The 16,439-nt window shown below is 64.3% G+C and overlaps 1 protein-coding gene across 5 annotated transcripts in view; it reads right to left on the bottom strand.

Moving 5' to 3' along the window:
* The window catches only part of PIP5K1C (phosphatidylinositol-4-phosphate 5-kinase type 1 gamma), a 48,621-nt gene that overhangs the window by 11,428 nt on the left and 20,754 nt on the right, over positions 1-16,439 (bottom strand). For all 5 annotated transcript variants that reach the window (XR_006608544.1, XR_006608550.1, XM_045086628.1 and 2 more), the window contains exons 2-12: positions 15,567-15,598; positions 14,160-14,252; positions 13,040-13,170; positions 12,210-12,327; positions 9,231-9,383; positions 7,771-8,070; positions 6,920-7,125; positions 5,438-5,521; positions 3,735-3,783; positions 2,177-2,261; positions 378-539 (exon numbers count right to left, since the gene is read on the bottom strand). Coding sequence is in view for 3 of the 5 variants with exons in the window: in XM_045086628.1 (XP_044942563.1) it covers positions 378-539; positions 2,177-2,261; positions 3,735-3,783; positions 5,438-5,521; positions 6,920-7,125; positions 7,771-8,070; positions 9,231-9,383; positions 12,210-12,327; positions 13,040-13,170; positions 14,160-14,252; positions 15,567-15,598 (1,413 nt within the window). In the remaining 2 variants the exon portion in view is untranslated. The remainder of the gene's footprint in view (positions 1-377; positions 540-2,176; positions 2,262-3,734; positions 3,784-5,437; positions 5,522-6,919; positions 7,126-7,770; positions 8,071-9,230; positions 9,384-12,209; positions 12,328-13,039; positions 13,171-14,159; positions 14,253-15,566; positions 15,599-16,439) is intronic.

The raw sequence follows: 16,439 nt of genomic DNA, 5'->3' as shown, positions 1-16,439 counted from the left end.
GAACTGGGAGGGATCTTTCAAACCATCACACCCAACCCCATCAAATGCTTCCTCCCTCTAGGTCTCAGGACACCTGGCAATGGGGTGGGTCACCTCCTCGGGTGGCATCTTCTGTTCAGCTCTCCCTGCGGCCATCCTAGCCACTCCCCATCCCCACTCCCTGGAGGGCTGCAGAGCTTAGGCTGGGACTGGGGTAGGGAGGTGACTGGGACCCAGGACCCTGCCATCCAGGCCACCAGCTTCTAGAACCCCTTCCTCAAACCGGGTTGCTTCCTGAATGCCCTCCCCTCTCAGCCCCGCAGGGACCGCACCTTTCCCCAGCAGACCCCTTCTCTGTCCTGTCCCCAGAGAACCCGCTCCCCAGCCAGCCCAGTCACCTTCGTCCTCTAGCGTGGGGTAGCTGCGGGCCCCACGGAGATCGTACTGCGCGTCCTCGCGCTCGCTGGGGATCTGGCTGGCCGAGAAGGCAGCAGTGGGCCCGAGGGGCTTGACGGCCAGCAAGGCACCACGGCCCTTCTTGGATGGTGAGGACTTCAGGGCTGTGGAGAGAGGCGGACTGGTACTCGGGGCAGCCTGGGAACCCCGTGGCCAGGCCCCACCAGCCCCCATCCCTCCCTTGGATGAAAACCTGCTGCCCGCGTACACAGCTCCCACTGCCCGGCCTCCAGCCCGGCCCTCAAGCCTGGGCAAGAAGCAACATCCTTTGCAAAGGAAACCCTGTCCTGCGTCCTACCCAGATCTGCCTCAGGAGGTCCCAGAAGCCCCTCTGGCAGCCCGCTCCGGCCGTGGCCTCCACTTTCAGACATGCAAACAGAGGCCTGGGACCATGCGGGGCTCAGAACCGAGGCCCCGGCTCCTGTCCAGGATGAGTGGCCTGGGCAATGTGGCTCAGCCACTCTGAGCCCCAGCAACCTCGTCTGCAGCAACAGGGTCAGACAAGGGGGACGGCCCCCGATGCCCTCTGCCCCTGGCCTCGCCCGTCAGCGAACGTCACCAGGTTCTCTCCCTGCTTGGCCCCCGGGGTTGGCCCGCACAACGCCAAGCACGCAGTAGGTGCTTAGTTCGCTTGGTGAGCAGCCATGCTCCCATCCCCGGAGGCTGGCATCCCCCCCGGCCGCAGTGAGAATGACACCCAGGAAGGGTTCTAAGAAGTGAGAAAGTAAGACGCTGACGACGGCCCACTCTCGGGAGACAAAGGCCAGAACCGTGGGGTTTGCCCATTTCCGCGATGCCAGTGACCCCACTGCCATCGGTTTCAAGCTACTGGCTCGACATAGGGGAACGTGGAGTCGTGCTGGCTCCACGAGCTGGTTCCAGGTGACTGGGCGGGGTCACCGCCCACACAGGCCTGGCCCAGGCTGGGACAGCAGGTCCCACGCCAGGCGGCGTCGGCCCTGCCCGCCCCTGCTGTCTCTGTGGACCCACCGGGATTGGAAGGTGCACGCTGAGACCACTGCCACCAATGACTCTGCCTGAACACCCATGGCGTGCTGGGCCCCGGGCTGGGGCCCAGAGGCTGGGGACACAGAGGCTGACAAGCACCTTGTCTTCTGGGCGCAAAGGGAGCCGAGGGCAGATGGCAGACAGACACGTGGGGAGAAACGACCCTTTTGGGCAGCTTATGGGATCCTGGCCTGGGGTGTGCACCCGGCTCTGGCACTTGAGGCCCAGCACAGAGAGGGGACCCTCTGGGGACACCCACGGGGCACGGGCTGCCTCTGTCCGGTGCCCTCCTTGACAATGCCTGGTCTGGCTGATGGCCAGCTGCCTCTGTGTCCCCCGAGGCCACGTTTCCCTGCTGAGGACTCAAGGCCACAGGTGGTCCCCGTGAGGACCGGCATAGGCCAAACGCACCTGTCATGTGGGTAAACACATCTTGCCCTCTGTACGGATGGGGAAACTGAGGCATGGGGCAGGGCGTCTCCCGCTTGAAGTCACAGCGGCAGGACTCGATGGGACCAGAACTCAAGCTCAAACAGCGGGCCCCAGGCCCCAAGCTGGGCCCCAGGACGGTGGCGTCCTGACTCCCCTGTTCTCTGGACCAAGTGCCCGACCGAGGCCCACGGACGGCCACATGGCCAGAGGAGGGGCTCTGGGTTTACTGCACTCTTGGCGACCCCACCTCCCCGCTCCGCACCCCTAGGGGCCCTCCTGGCCAGAGGCCTGGGAAGCTCACAGGAATTCTTCCGGAACACCGTGTTGCTCATGAACTTGAAGAAGCGCTCGGCATAGAAGCTGGGCCGGTGGACAGAGACGGTGTCCTGGGGAGAGAAGGGGGCCCGCAGGCAGGAAGGGCTGAGTATCCCCACGCCACCAGTGCTCCCCGTGTCCCGGGAGACAGCCCAGGCCACAGAGCGGCAGTCTGACTGAGAGACGGGTCTACGGCACGGGGCTGGCGGGTAACCCGGCAGGGAGGGGCCTGGGAGGGACATTTCTTCCTTATAAACCCATCCTTTAATCCTTCGAACCATGTGACTAAAACAGCAACCGCAGAGAAGTAAGTGAATAAAGAGCAAAACATGGAAACCAGAGGAGTCCTCCAGATGTCCCCAGACACGGCCTGGGTCCTCTGCCTGCTGTAATGTGACAGATCCCATAGGGACACACGGCCTCCAGAACGCACACTACATTTCCCATCCTCACCGCAGTGAGGCAGGACTGTAGGACCCGGTGCTGGCCGAGGGCGTGGGAGCCAAGACCAGGACGGAGTTTCCGCCCCCTCCTCTGCCTGGAGTGCCATCGGGGGCCAGCCACGTGGGCTGGGGGCTGAGGGCCATGCCCAGAAGGACCTGGGCCTCTACTCCACAGGCCACCCTGCCTGCCCCAGACGGCTCACGCCTGTGACGTTACTCTGATTAACGTCTGGACCCCCAAGAGCTGAGCCAAAGTTTACTCTGGGGATTACATGTGGCCTCATGGGGACTTGGCAACTCTCCCTTCTGTGGCGGCTTTCTAATGCCACGAAAGGGTTTCCTGCTGACTGGCTGCCCCCTGGACCATCTCGGTGCACTTTCTGGAAGCTTCCATCTGGACCCCCGCCTCCCCGCCCCCAAACAGAGGGGAGTGAGGGAGGCTTTTACAAACTACATGAACACATACAGCCCTTAGCACTTTAGTAAGAATTGGTCTGCAGGTGGCCATGGGAGGAGAGGTGTGCACCCAAGGCCCCAGCCAGCTCGTCAGCACAGCCGGTGCCTGGGGTGCCTGGGGCCCCCAGATGGGCTGTTTGCTCCCCTGCAGCTGGTCCTCAAAGTCTTTCATATTTGCAAATAACCTACTGCCAAGGTCCATGCGTTGGCTGTGTTGCTGGAAAAAGGTGCATTTTAGCCCATTCTCAAGTGGCAGAGACATGCTGCAGCAGTCCTCAGCCCTCGAGGCAATGGGTCAGCGTTGTGCAATTGGACCCAGGCGACCTCCTATCACAACATGTTTCCAGAACGTTCTCTGCCTAGCTGGCCCCTGACGCTCCTGGTCCGGCTGCCTTTGGGGAATCCTTCCAACTCAGCTTCCAGCTCTTCTCCTCCAAGAAGCCTTTCTGTCCCCCTCCCCCGTGGAGATCAGACCCCCTCACTGGAGGTCCAGTTGCCTGTGTCTTCCCTTCCTGACCCTGAGCCCTTGGCCCGTGACTGCCGGGTCACACGGCCGCCCCCAACGGAAGGAGGTAACACGTCTCTCATCACGGCGCCGGGGGACCGCTGTGTTTGTGGACTCAGGAACGCATGAGCGACACTCACCCCATCATGCACGAGGGCCTTCCAGGTGTGCTCCAGCTTCTTGATGAACCTGCAGAGAGGAAAGCGCTGGGCACGTGCCTCGCTTCCGGCAGACACTGGGCCGTGTCTGGGGACACCTGTGGTCATCATGACAGGGGCTGCTCCCGCACCGAGCGGGTGGGAAGCCCCAGTCTAGAGGAACTGAGGCTGCCTGCGGCACCAGCTGAGGCCACCTCCCTCTTCCTGTCCCCTCCGTTCCCCATCCTGGCAGCTCCTACCACTGCTTCTGTGGGGGAGGAAGTGAAAAGGCTTCACTGCTTGACCCCATGTGGGGGACTGGAGACCAGTGCCTCCCAGAATACATCCCTCCCCTGTCCTCATGGCCTCGGCTGAGCCCCGGTCTTCTCAGCTGAAATTATCGTCTGGCACTGTGGCTCTAACGAGGTCCCTGCACACCTGGGCTGAGGACAATGGTGCCTCCTCCAGGCAGCCTTCCTGGACACCGCCTCATCCGCCACAGGGGAGGGTCCTCTCCTCAGCACACACCCCCTCATGACACCCCTGCCCCAGGATGGGTTTGTGGCTGCCTGACATGTGCCAGGCCCCTCCTTGCCGCCACTCAGAGCCTCTGCAGAAACCTTAGTTTGCTATTTGAGAAACTTCTTAATCCTGCTCTAAATCAGGAGGGACGTCCTGCGGCAGAGGTCTACCCAGGTCGGAACGCAGGCTGCGAACACCAGCGATGGATGGGCAGGAGCCGAGTTTCATACGTAGGAAAGGAAGACACACAAGGGAGAAGTCACCAGTGCTGGGTGGACAGGAAGTGGGGGCCGCCGCACCCACAATGCCCCCTCGGTCTGGTCCGGATCGTGCAGGAGGCACACACGCTACTCTCAGAATAAAACACTAATGATTAAGGGGCGCCCGGGTGGCTCAGTGGGTTAAAGCCTCTGCCTTCGGCTCAGGTCATGATCTCAGGGTCCTGGGATCGAGCCCCGCATCAGACTCTCTGCTCAGCAGGGAGCCTGCTTCCCCCGCTCTCTCTCTGCCTGCCTCTCTGCCTACCTGTGATCTCTGTCTGTCAAATAAATAAACAAAATCTTTAACAAAACACTAACAATTAAACCACGCTCACGGCCGAGACCTCGTAGAGGACGAGCACGGGTAATGGGGCTGCCGACACCCCAGCTCTGAGCTACAGGTAAGGCCTCACTGTCTGCTCCGGGGCTCCGCCGTGCTCGAGACCACACAACGTGTGGCTGTGGCCATGAGCGTGTCTTCCTGCCCATGAGTATGAGCTGTCCGGGGATGCCGTGCCTCGTGGCCACAGGGCGCTCCCATCTTGCTGTTTACCCCAGCACACAGCACACAGTAGGTGCTCAGCAGACAGGACTGCATGGAAGATGGGCTGGCGACACCCTCCCCAACCCCCCAGGCCCCATGCCAGCCCCAACCTCTAGCTGACAGGAGATCTCACCACATTCTTAGCACAGATCCTGCAGGTGGTGTCACCGGGCTGGGGACCAAATGCCTCCCTTTAGGACCTGGCAGCCCCCTGGGAGCCTTCGGTGTGTGGGGGGCTCCTGGGGGCGGATGGTGACTAAGGGAAGTCTGGACAGCAGAGCACATGGCTTCTGGGAGCAAGTGAGTGCATGGGGGAAGGGGGAGGCGGATGGGGGACAGGCAGGGGGAGATGCGGGGAGCCAGGGCGGGGGGGTTCGCACCTGTAGGACTGCAGAATGTCGATGATGCCGATATGCAGCAGCAGACGCTCCCCGCGGCCGTTCACGGCGGGAATGCCGCCCATCCTGCAGGGGGAGCGCATTCAGCACCCGCCCCCCCAGCCCACTCGCTCCCTGCGGGGGCTGCCCTGCTGGAACCGGCCAATCTCCGCTCCTCTCAGACCGGCCACCGTCAGCGGGAGGCTGCGGACAGGCCGGCCCCGCACCCCCCACGCGCACGCACACCCATGCACACGCACACGCACGCTCAGCCCGGGCAGGACCCCCAGGGCTTCTGGGTGCCGTCTGGGGGGTTAGTGGTTTCACTCGGCTCCCCCATTCCCAGCCCAGAGCAGTTAGTGAGGTCACACAAGGCAACGACTGTCCTCAGGTCACCAACGACCCGCCAGGCTCAGGCCCCGCAGGCCCCTCTCACGGCACTGCACGCCCTGGTGAGCTCACCTGCGCACCCCGCCATCCCCTGCCGGGCCCTGCGCAGACCCTACAAACACCAAGACGGCGGGAGGTCGGGCCAGCCCTCGAGGACTTGGCAGCTCCCCACCAGGCTGGCCCCGTGGGGGGCTGGCGCCTGCTCCCCACCCGCCCCCACCACGGCTGGCCTAGAGTGGCAGCCCCCACCCCCCCGCTGTGCACTAGGACATCTGCTTCTGCTTCTGCCTCCGAACCCCCGCTTCCCCAGCTGATGATGGGGGGTGAGGCGCCTTCCCCCCTCAGGCCCCCCACCCCGGATTGGTTCCCAGCAGTTCAATGCACAGAGACAAGAAGCCAACCTCGAACCTGACCATGGCCGCAGTTCCCACCCAGACCACCTTCCACGAGCTCCGGGTGGTGTCCCGGGACGTCCGTGGTCCTCATGACTTGAGGGGGGCCTCCTGGCACCAGGTGGGTGAGGGCCGGGGATGCTGCTTGCTCAGTGCCCCCAGGGCCCAGGACCCCCCCCCCATACAGAACAACCCCGCCCAGTGTCCACAGGGCCAGGAGGGTGCGTGGGGCATCCACGAGTCTGTCTCCCCACCAAGCCCCGGGCCCCCGCGGCAGGACCGGGTCAGCCCGCTGTCTCCCCACCAAGCCTCGAGCCCCCGCGGCAGGACTGGGTCAGCCCGCTGCCTCTGAGCCTACCACCTCGCCCTCCTTCACAGTGGCCTGTTGTCCCAGGGACTCTGGGCCTGGCATCCTGGTCCCCAGCGCCACAACCTTCAACATTGTCTGCTGCAGACAGTGGTGTCTGAACCCGCTCGGGGCTCCAGAATGTGGAGGGGCCCGTGTCCCCCTACAGATGGCCAATGGCCTCCATCCACTGGCAGATTCATCTGGAAGGCCCTGGTTGTCACACAGCCGGGTGTCTGTGTGTCCACCCGTGAGACCCCCGGGGGGTCCCAGCGCAGACCAGTAACCGGCCGCAGATGGTCTCGCCCTCCGGGCCAGATCCCCCAACCCCCGCCCGCCTCCTGCCCCGCCACCTACGTGTCGTCGGACTCGATGGCCTCGCCCCGCGCGGCCCCGCCCTGGATGGACTCCATGGCCGTGGAGTAGAGCGCCTTCTGGCCCAGCGGCCGCTTCTCGTCCGCGCTGCTCTGGGCGCCCTCGGCCTGCCGCTCCCGCTCCTGCTGGTCGATGTTGTGCACGCCCAGGAGCAGACTGTAGTCCATGATCTTGAAGCTCTCCAGCACCTGCCGGAGGGGGGTCAGGAGGTCACGCTCCCCTTCCCCTCCCCACACCCGGCTCCGTGTGGTCCCAAGCTGCATCTGGGTCTGTGCCCGACCCATCCCACAGCCACACGGGGGCCTGTCCTGACCCCCGACTCACACTTGGTGAGAAGACCAAGGGGGCAGGGCCGGGCCACGTGCAGGGTGGAGGGCACCTGGGGGGCCACCTCTCCGAGTCGGGACTGGGTGTTTCCTTCCTCCTGTCAGAGCTCTGGCCTGCCCGGGGACAGCGGGGGAGCCCGGGACCCCTCCTGGCCCCAAGGGCTCTGACACCTGGACACAGGGAAACAGGTCCAGTGAAGTCTGGGGGGTCGTCTGGGGAGACCGGGCACAGTTTTCAAAAAGGCCTGGGGGCCAGCAGTGATGGGCCGAGGGGCCAGGGATGCCGCAGAAGGCTCTGGAAGGCCCGGGATGCCCCTCATCTTTAGAGCCGCAGGCACGATGCCCTCCGGGCTGCAGGGGTGGAGGAGACCACAAGGACCCGCCTACAGGTGCTCACGCGGCGGCCGCTCATCCAGCGTCCCCGTGTCCCGGAGGGGACCACGGAGGCTGGAGGCTGAGGGCCCGCCCCGTGCCCCAGCCCTGCAGAGGCGGGCCCCACGGCCTCACCAGGCAGTCCCGCTGCAGCGTCTTGACAAGCGCGGAGAAGGTGTCGGCGTCGAGCAGCAGCCCCTCGGGCATGTCCTGGATGAAGTCCAGGTCCTTGTAGGTGGGGAGGGTCTTCTCCTTCTCCTTCTTGCTGGCTCGCCGCTTGTACGTGGAGCCCTTGAGGTCGAACTTGAGGTGCATCTTGACGACCCGCGGCAGGACATTGTTCATGACCACCACGCGGATGTTCTTGCCGCCCGACTGCACACAGTACAGCCCGTAGAACTTGGGCAGCAGCGTCCTCGGGTTCTGGTTGAGGTTCTGGGGGCGGGGGAGGGGCAGGGTCTGAGGAAAGCAGGGGCCTGGGAGCCGCCCCAGGAAGCCCGCCCTGACCACCTGGGCCCCGGGCCAGCCCGTCCCTCGGCCCTCCCTGCGTCCAGACGTGTGCCGGGATCTGTGTCTCCCAGACGAGAGGCTCCAGGAGGGCCCCCGGCCGAGGTGTCAGGGCCAGACCAGCTGTCCCACTTGCCCACCCTGGGGTGACAGGCGGGCCCGGCCTCTGGGCGCCATCCAGGGCAAGGATCGGCAAACTCCAGGGGGAAGGCCGAGTCCAAACACCTGCTTGTTCTCCCGCCGCAAGCTAACGGCTTTGTGTTATAAAACACTGGGGGGTGAAGAACAGAAAACTAGCGTCTTGGGATTTGAGGTTTCCCTGAAGCTCACAAGTGAAGGTCACAGGCGCCGGGCCACCCCGGGCTGCTCCCTCGAGGCCCTCGGGGGCCCTCCCGCTGCAGTAACGGGCAGAGCTGGGACAGGAGAGGTTGATCGGCTCTTTACGGGAAGCCTGCCGACCCCCAACCTAGGGGAGCCGGGGGCCCACCCCAGCATCACGTGCCCCACACGAGACCCCCAGGCGCAGATGGCGCACAGTCCACACAGAGCTGCCCAGGAAGGCCCAGCAGGGCAGGTGGGCACTCAGGCGGAGCCCACCCCCATCTGTGCCGGCAGCAGGACCCCGGCTCCCATGTCCACCTCCGCCCGGGGGTCCGTGGAGCCCTTCCAGCTTGTGAGTCACATGGGGAACAGGACGCACCCCAGCAGCTGGGCCTTTGTGACATGCCAGCTGGTGGCCCGGCCCCCCTCCCCCACGCCTGAGTCACCAGCTCCAGGAGCCCCACGAGACATGATTTCTGGGATCCGTGACTCAGGGCTGGCGGGGGGCTGGGGGGGCCTGGGGAGCGAGGGCGGAGCGGGTGCCCAGCCCCCAGCCCCCTGCACCCCACCCGGCTCTCAGGGAAGGCCCCGCGGGCCTGGATGGCCATTCCTGACTGCCGTGTCTGGGGAGGGGGGCCGCGTGAGGGGGTCCTGAGGGCGAGGCTCAGTGGCCCAGCAAGGCTCCCGGAGCCTAGGAGGAGGGTGGGCGTGCCCCGGGGACAGCCGGGCCCCCCATGCCAGAGAGCAGTGAGGGAAGGGCCGCTCACCATGTAGTAGCCGGGCAGCAGCTTCTGCAGGAACTCGGCCTCCTTGTGCATCACTGTCTTGATGATGAACTCGTCGTCGCTGGTGACGTAGAACAAGGAGCCGCTGGCACCAGGGTTGGACAGCTCGATCAGTGGCTCGTTGCACAGCGAGTACTGGGGGGGCAGGGAGTGGGCAGGTGGGTCGCTGACACCCCACGGGCCCAGCAGCTAGTGGACAACTCTGGAACAGGTCCCTGTGTCAGCCTCCTTTTACAGATGAAGAAATAGGCTCAGAGAGGGAGACTGACGTGCCCGAGGCCACACAGCACAGATTCGAACCCCGGGCTGACCGGCAGCCTGGGTGCTGATCTCCTAGGACCCAGTCCCTCTCCTGTGAACAACAGACTCCCGGGTATGTTGGGGGCTGACACATCTGGCCAAAACTCCCTCCCCAACCTCCCCCGCAGCTAGGTAAGGCCACAGCCCGTCGACTCGGGCTCAGGAGCTGCCTATGGGAGCTTCTGAGTGGGGATCAGGGAAGGCTCCCTGAGTGGGGGACTAGAGCTGGGGCACCTCGGGTTTGTGCCCTTCCCTCCATCCCATCTATTTCCACCTGGAATGCTGATGTGAGAGCTGGAACCCCAGTCACCATGCTGGCTCAGGAAGTGACCTTGAGTACGGAGGCCACGCACCAGAACAGCAGAGAAAAGGGGAACCTTTGTCTCGGGGTGCAGCCCCCCGGCACCTGGCACCCCTACCTCTCTTCCCACCGACATCTGCTTCACCCCCGGGTTTGCTGCCCAGCAGCCCCACACATCCTCCCCACCGGCAGGACATTCTTGGACGCAGGGATTTCTAAGGGTTCTGATCGCGGAGGGTCCCCAGCACCTAGGACAGTGTCCAGCCCAGCTAGAAGGCTAGGTCCTACAGGCTGTTCTCCCCGAGCCTTTCCAGCTAGTGAGTCCATGAACAGCTTTTCAGGACTAAGGTTTTTGTGGTGAGTTTCTGTCCCTTGAGCCCCCCCCAAGGCCTGAGTACCACCGGTGTACAGCACGGAAGAGGCCACAGCATGGTCCCCATTGGGCGGAGGGTGCCAGTCCTCCTCGGTGAAGTATAACACGGGGGCTGGCAGATGGCGGCAGGGGGCGGGACACAGCTGAGAAGCGGGGACGCCCCCTCAGCTCCCACCTGCTCCTAGGACCGCAGCGAGGGGCAGGCAGGGACCCCACAGGGGCTGGTGTCCAGCCTCTGGAGCCCATGGCTACCCCAAAGGCACTGCAGCCGACCCCAGCTAACAGGAGAGGGGAAGTGCGGGGAGAAACGAGTAGGGGAAGGGGATTGTGCACTTTGTACAGAAGTCTAGGAGCAGAGAATGTTATAGAACCATGTGGCTAAGAGCAGCTGCCCTCAGGGAGTGTCCCTGGTCCGCGCATGGGGTCAGGCCCAGGCTGCCGGGGTGACATGCACAGATCTTCCAGCCAGGTCCCCATCCGCCAGGGTGGTGACCCCAGATGTGCCCCCTTCTCCCTCAGAGCCCAGGGGGGCACCTGGGGCCCAAGGCTGATTGACTACCCATGCCCCCTCCCCCGGCTCCCCCCTGCTTTCCCTAGCTAAAGCTAACATGGGGCAGCACAGGGCTCTCACAAACAGGGACAGTGGGCATGCCCCCACGAAACTCAGGACCCCACGAAACTTGCAGCGACGGTGGCCCCAGAAGTCTCTAGAGCCAAGGCAGTGCCTGTGGCCCCCGGGAGCCCCTCGAGAAGACACAGGAACCCCGAGGGGGCAGAGCTGACAGGCAGGGACGATCCGGCCGCGTCCGAGCTCCCCAGCCCCACCGCGGGAGGGCCTCTCGGTTCCAGGGGCCCTCGTCACCCCGTCACAGCAGCAGGGCAGGTCTTAAAGAGGACAGAGGACACCTGCTGAGTACCCACTCGAGGCCAAGACAGGACCTCGGCTGCCTTCTTGTGTCCACTCTGGGGCCAGCACCCGCCAGCTGGTGTCTGCACGCTGCTAAAGGACCCCAGGCCATCCCGTCGCTGGCACGACTAATGCCGTGGGCCTTCGCTCTACCCCTGAGACCCAAAATCTAGGGTCACTTCCACTCTAGAACCATCAGGCTGTTCTCCCTCCGATAAGGTTGCGGGACCACAGGCAAGGTCAGAGGGGGAAGCCATGGAGCCTGCCATGGACGCTGTGGTCTGAGGACTGGACCTTGACCTTGGCAACTGGACAGCAGGACAGCTGGAAAACCCCTGGCTGGAATGAGGGCTGGTCCCCCGTGGAAGGACATGGTCACGGCTGAGGGCACAGGTTCCCGTGGACCAAGAACCCAGCGGGAGCACGCAGCCGAGGTCGTGCCAGCACACAGGGAAACGAGTCACCACCGGGGAGAATCAGCAAGACCACGGCCCCAGGGACAGCAGATGGTGGGGGGACTGGGCAGAGCAGACCAGGCGGCTAAGGCCCTGCTCCCGTGCAGGGGCGGAGGTTTCTGGAAGACAGTCACCGAACAACGGAAGTGTAGACTGGTCCCCGTCTACACAAGCCCTGTAACTTCCAGGACCCCCACTCGTGCGTTGTGAGCTCAAAGGGTAGGGCCTACGTTTCCATTTTTCTCATCTAAGAGACTGAAACCACACCAGAACTGGGGGCACATGCTGAGCTGGTCCCCGCGACCTACCTCCCCTCAAAGGGAGGCAGGACCTGTGATATGGCCGGGGTGACAGGACAGTCCTGTCGCTCGTGCTCTGAGGAACAGGCCCCAGTCAGTGGGCGAGGAACAGGGTCCCCCAAGACATGGGCTTGGAAGCTGACCATCCCCCAGGCTGGTCCTTCTGAGTCTCTGGCCCCAGCCTACCCTCCACCGCCACACTGGGCAAAGTGTGGCGAGCTGCACCCAAATTCTCGAGCCACGGAAACCACGAGGTAACAGACACACGTGTCTCGTGCCTCTCAGAACTCGTGGCACGGCAGCAGCGGGCTGACCACGGCTCTCACCAAGTAATCGTCAGGTCGGATCCCAAAGAGCTCCCGGAAATAGCGGAAGGCGACGGGGGCGTAGGTCTTGAACCTGAAGTCCTGGAAGTGGTGGGCGGGGGTGAGGTTGCTGCCTTCGCTGTGGAGCAAGAAGGGAGGCTGGTGAGGGACAGGGACGCTGCGGGCACCTCGCCCACTGCCCGACCCAGAGCAGCGCCTGAGGCCTCCCAGTGTGCGACCCAGCAACCAGCACAGAGCTCCCCTGGGGCCAAAGGGCGTGGCCGGTCTGGGGCAGCATCCGGTATCCACTCCCTCCCGTGCTAAGTCCACTGCCAGCCTCTCGTGACTGCTCAGCCAATGCCACGGGCGGGGCAGAAACAACACATGTCATTTCCAGGCCCTGCCCCAGAGGTCCTGTGCTCCCAGTCTCCTTTCCCTCCTGCAGGTGGAACGCAGGCGTGATGGCAGGATCCCAGGCAGCCACCTGGCAACACTGGCTGGAAAAGCTGCACATGAGAATGGAAGAGCCCCTAGAGGGGACAGAGGACCCCAACACCGGGGAGCCGCCTCACAGCCCTGCACCGCCCGGCAGTGTACTTCACGTGAGAAAAAAAGAAACTTTATGTTTTCTTTTCCTGTTTTCTTAAAATCGCTGTTACGCTGCATCTCTCTGATTCAGCAGAGAGCTAAGAGCATGACATACGGAGTCCGACCTCCAAGCCAAGAAGATGGCAGGAGAGGCCCGAGCTCTTCCCCACAGAGAAGGGAGTGCGGAGAGCAGCAAGGCTGTGGAGCACCCGATGGCCGCTCCGCACCTGACCGCCGCTCCCCGGCACGGGACCTGGGCCTACCTGGGGAAGAATATGCTCTCCACGACGTAGAAGTCCTGCATGAGCACGTCGCGCTCTGGCTTGGAGCTCAGATTGCCCACGGTGTAGCCGATGCCCAGCTGGATGGCTCCCTTCAGGGTGGACGAGGTGGTCTGCGGGAAAACCCCACTGCATCAAAACCCTCGGCCCCCAGGGTGACAGACCCCAGGGCAGGAGATCGGGGCCCCTGCCCAGTATGTGTCACAGACACGCTGACCTCTGGGCTGTCCCTGAGCTCACACGACTACACAGCAAGGAGGTGGCCTGGTTGAGACTCCAATACCACCTCATGCGGCCCCAAGGCCCATTTCCCATCAAGGTTCTAGAAGGTTCCAACTTCTCAAAACTGTCCCGACTCAGCTGGGGTCTACTGTCAGGATTTTCTTTGTGGGGGGCACATAAATGTGCCCGATGACAGCCAGACTTCATGTCTGCAACCCGGGGTCCTTCTACCCACTCTCCCGGTGATTAGCACTGTCGCGCTGGGCCAGCAACACTCTGCTATGTGCCTCAGTTTCCCCACCCACAGCTGGGTGTGGAGATGGCGGTCCTGGCCATCTGGGGCTGCTGGCATTATGTGACCCAGGCGCCTGGGCTGAAACCTGCCCAGACTTGAGAAGTAGGCAAAAGGAGCGACAGGTCATGGGGCAGGGGTGAGTCTGGGCTCACGGAAATCTTCTGGAACTGACTGTGGTGACAGCTGGACACACTGAGAACACATCGAACTTTGTGCTGCCCTCATGACCTCTCGGCTGGCTGCTCCGTTAGGAATGTTCCCTGGGCCCCGCCTGGCCTGGCGTCCCACGGGCTTCCCATCAGCTCAGCCTCGCTTTCCGGGGGAAGGAAGAACTGCATTTCCCCCTTCCCCCGACAAGCCGGCAGGCCCAGAGGGGCCGGAGGCTCAGACAGGGCTGCCGGTGACGCCTGTGATATCCGTGACAGGCAGCAAGGACCTCACCGGGACCAGGGGCCTGCGTGGAGGGGCCTGTCCCGAGAGCATCTGCCTCCAGCTGGACACGGGCACGGAGCATCCCTGACCCTGTGTGGGAGCCCCGGGACGGCTGGGAGTCCCCCCCCCAACCAGCAGAGGGCAGAAGGGAACCTTCTTGTAGGTGGTTTCGCCAGAGGCGTCCACGCCCCGATGACCCAGCTTCTTCCCGTGGCCGGGACCCGGCTGTCCAGTCATCAGTGGGGCCTGGAGAAGAGGAAGCAGGAAATCAGCAAAGGAGGCGCCGCCGGGCCAGTGTGCCCTGGAAATCCTGACCAGACGGGCTGAGTCAGTGTCCTCACCAGGCATGTGGTGCGGAGGCTGCTGTGGGCAGGCTGTCACCCGCAGGGGCCACACCGCCCAACCCTGCACATCCAGAAGGGCCCACACCCAGACCGGCGACTTCCAGCTCCTCGAGAAAAGCAGGAAGATCGGCAACCCCAGCCCTTCCGCGTGCACGGGGGGCAGCAGCCTGGCTTCAGGGGCTCCCCGGCACTGCTGGCACTGGGCCGGGTCATTCCCAAAGGCCCCACCCCTCAGGGCAGCCTTCCCTGTCCCAACAAGCGCAGATGTCCCCAGACATCACAGTATCCCCTAGGGCGGAGTCGCCCAGCTGAGACCCCTGGGGTGGAATGGCTGTGAACTGAGGGGAGAGGTCCCACCGGCCTGCGCCTCCTACGGGGACAGCCATGGCAGGCATGACAAGGTTCTGTGTGAGCGACTCCCCAGAGGAGAGGGGTGGCAGGGGCCCAGGCTCAAGGCCCGGGTTGGCCAGCAGAGGGAGCTGGTGGCCCTCCAGTCCAGAGGCTGGAGTGTCACAGACATTGACATGCCCCGTGCATCTGCGCCATCCACAGGGCCCATCTGCCCGTCCGGCCCCCAGCTGACAGTGCTCAGACCCACCTGACCCGCACAGCCCCGCTGCCCCACGCCAGGGTCTGGGCAGCCCCACTAATGCCAACAACCCCCCCCACCGCACACACCCCCCCAACCCCCACGTTCGCCCCTCAGTTCCACGGCCTGTATTCTGCATGCCGGCCACCAGGGGGTGGGCTCTCCTCAGCGATGGGAAGGCGCACGCCCTCACCAGCTCCCCACTGCCCTGTAGCTGCTCCCTCCAGGAAAGCCTCCCCACAAGGACCCCACGTGCCAGGTGGCATCTAGGGGACATGGAGGTCTAGGGCTCGGCGGCCGGGGCGCAGGCACCGGGATGCCACACCGGGGCACATCCTGGGCGGCTCCGGGAACGCAGGACTCACAGACACGCTCCCACAGGCTCCTTTCAGCACCAGGGACAGTGCTGACCCCCCACCGGCACTACCCCAGCCGAGGGCAGCCCATGGCACACACTTGTCCCGCTTCCTGCCCACCACCTCTCCGCCTCCGGTCTCCTGTCCCTCTGTCCCTCGCTGTCTGGGCCGGGTCCCACCCACTCCCCTCCCTGAAACTCAAGACACTGGCCAGACTCAGGGAGGGACCCAGGGAGGCACAGTGAGCTGCCCAGAGCCACAGCACACTCACCTCCGTCGGGGCCATCTTCTTCTGGGCCAAGCCTGCGGGAGAGAAGGGAGAGGCTTCAGCCCGGAGAAGGGGCGGCCTGCCCTGCCTTTGCTGCACACAGGTGCCTGCGGCCTTGCTCAGCTCCCCGGGCCCCTACAGAGGGACGCGTGGATGCAAGGTGGGAAGTGGGCACCGACCCCGAAGACATCAGGTCCCCAGTGGCAAGCGACTCGCTGAGTTGACACAGTGCTGTCTACACCCACGGGTGGGAGCTCCCCACTCAGGCCACGGGGATATCAGGTAATCCATGGGGTCAGCTCCTGTCCACACAGTCCCTGGGGAGAGCTGCTCGCCACAGGGAGAGGCTCACAGTGAGGGTGCGGGTACGTTTGTCTATCCAGACCCTTCCCTCTCATCCCGGCTCCCTGTGAAGCCACCCGCTGACCTCTCCGAGCCTTAGCATCCTCGCTGGGCATGCGGGCTTCTGCTGAGGACTATCTGTTCAAGGAGTGCGGACGGCCGCTCCCCACAGATAACGGGCTTTGCGGGGGAGGGGGGCAAGTCAAGGCCCCGGAGGTGACCCTGGGTTCCCAGGAGGCCTGGTGTCCTCACGAGAGGGAGGCAGAGAGTGGGGGCCCCAGAGACAGGCAGACCCGGTGCTGCCGGCGGGGTGGATGGGGGGGGCGTGGGCCTGGAGGAGGCAGGAGCCGGGTCTCCCTGGGACCCCAGGGGGGACCAGCCCTGCCCGCACCGTGGTTTCAGCCTGTGAGACCATTTCAGGCTTGCGACCTCCAGTGTGTGCTAGTCAGCGTGTGTGGTTCCGACCCAGCTGCGCTGACGTGTCACAGCTGGAACAGACGCTCCTAACCCTGGGGGTCTACTACGGGTCCAGCT

The sequence above is a fragment of the Mustela putorius genome, unplaced genomic scaffold (assembly GCF_011764305.1).
Source record: "Mustela putorius furo isolate JIRA1106 unplaced genomic scaffold, ASM1176430v1.1 tig00000095_pilon_pilon_pilon, whole genome shotgun sequence".
In the NCBI taxonomy this organism is placed as follows: Eukaryota; Metazoa; Chordata; class Mammalia; order Carnivora; family Mustelidae; genus Mustela; species Mustela putorius.
Note: the sequence above shows the minus strand (reverse complement) of the source record. Positions and strands in the feature narration are given on the sequence as shown.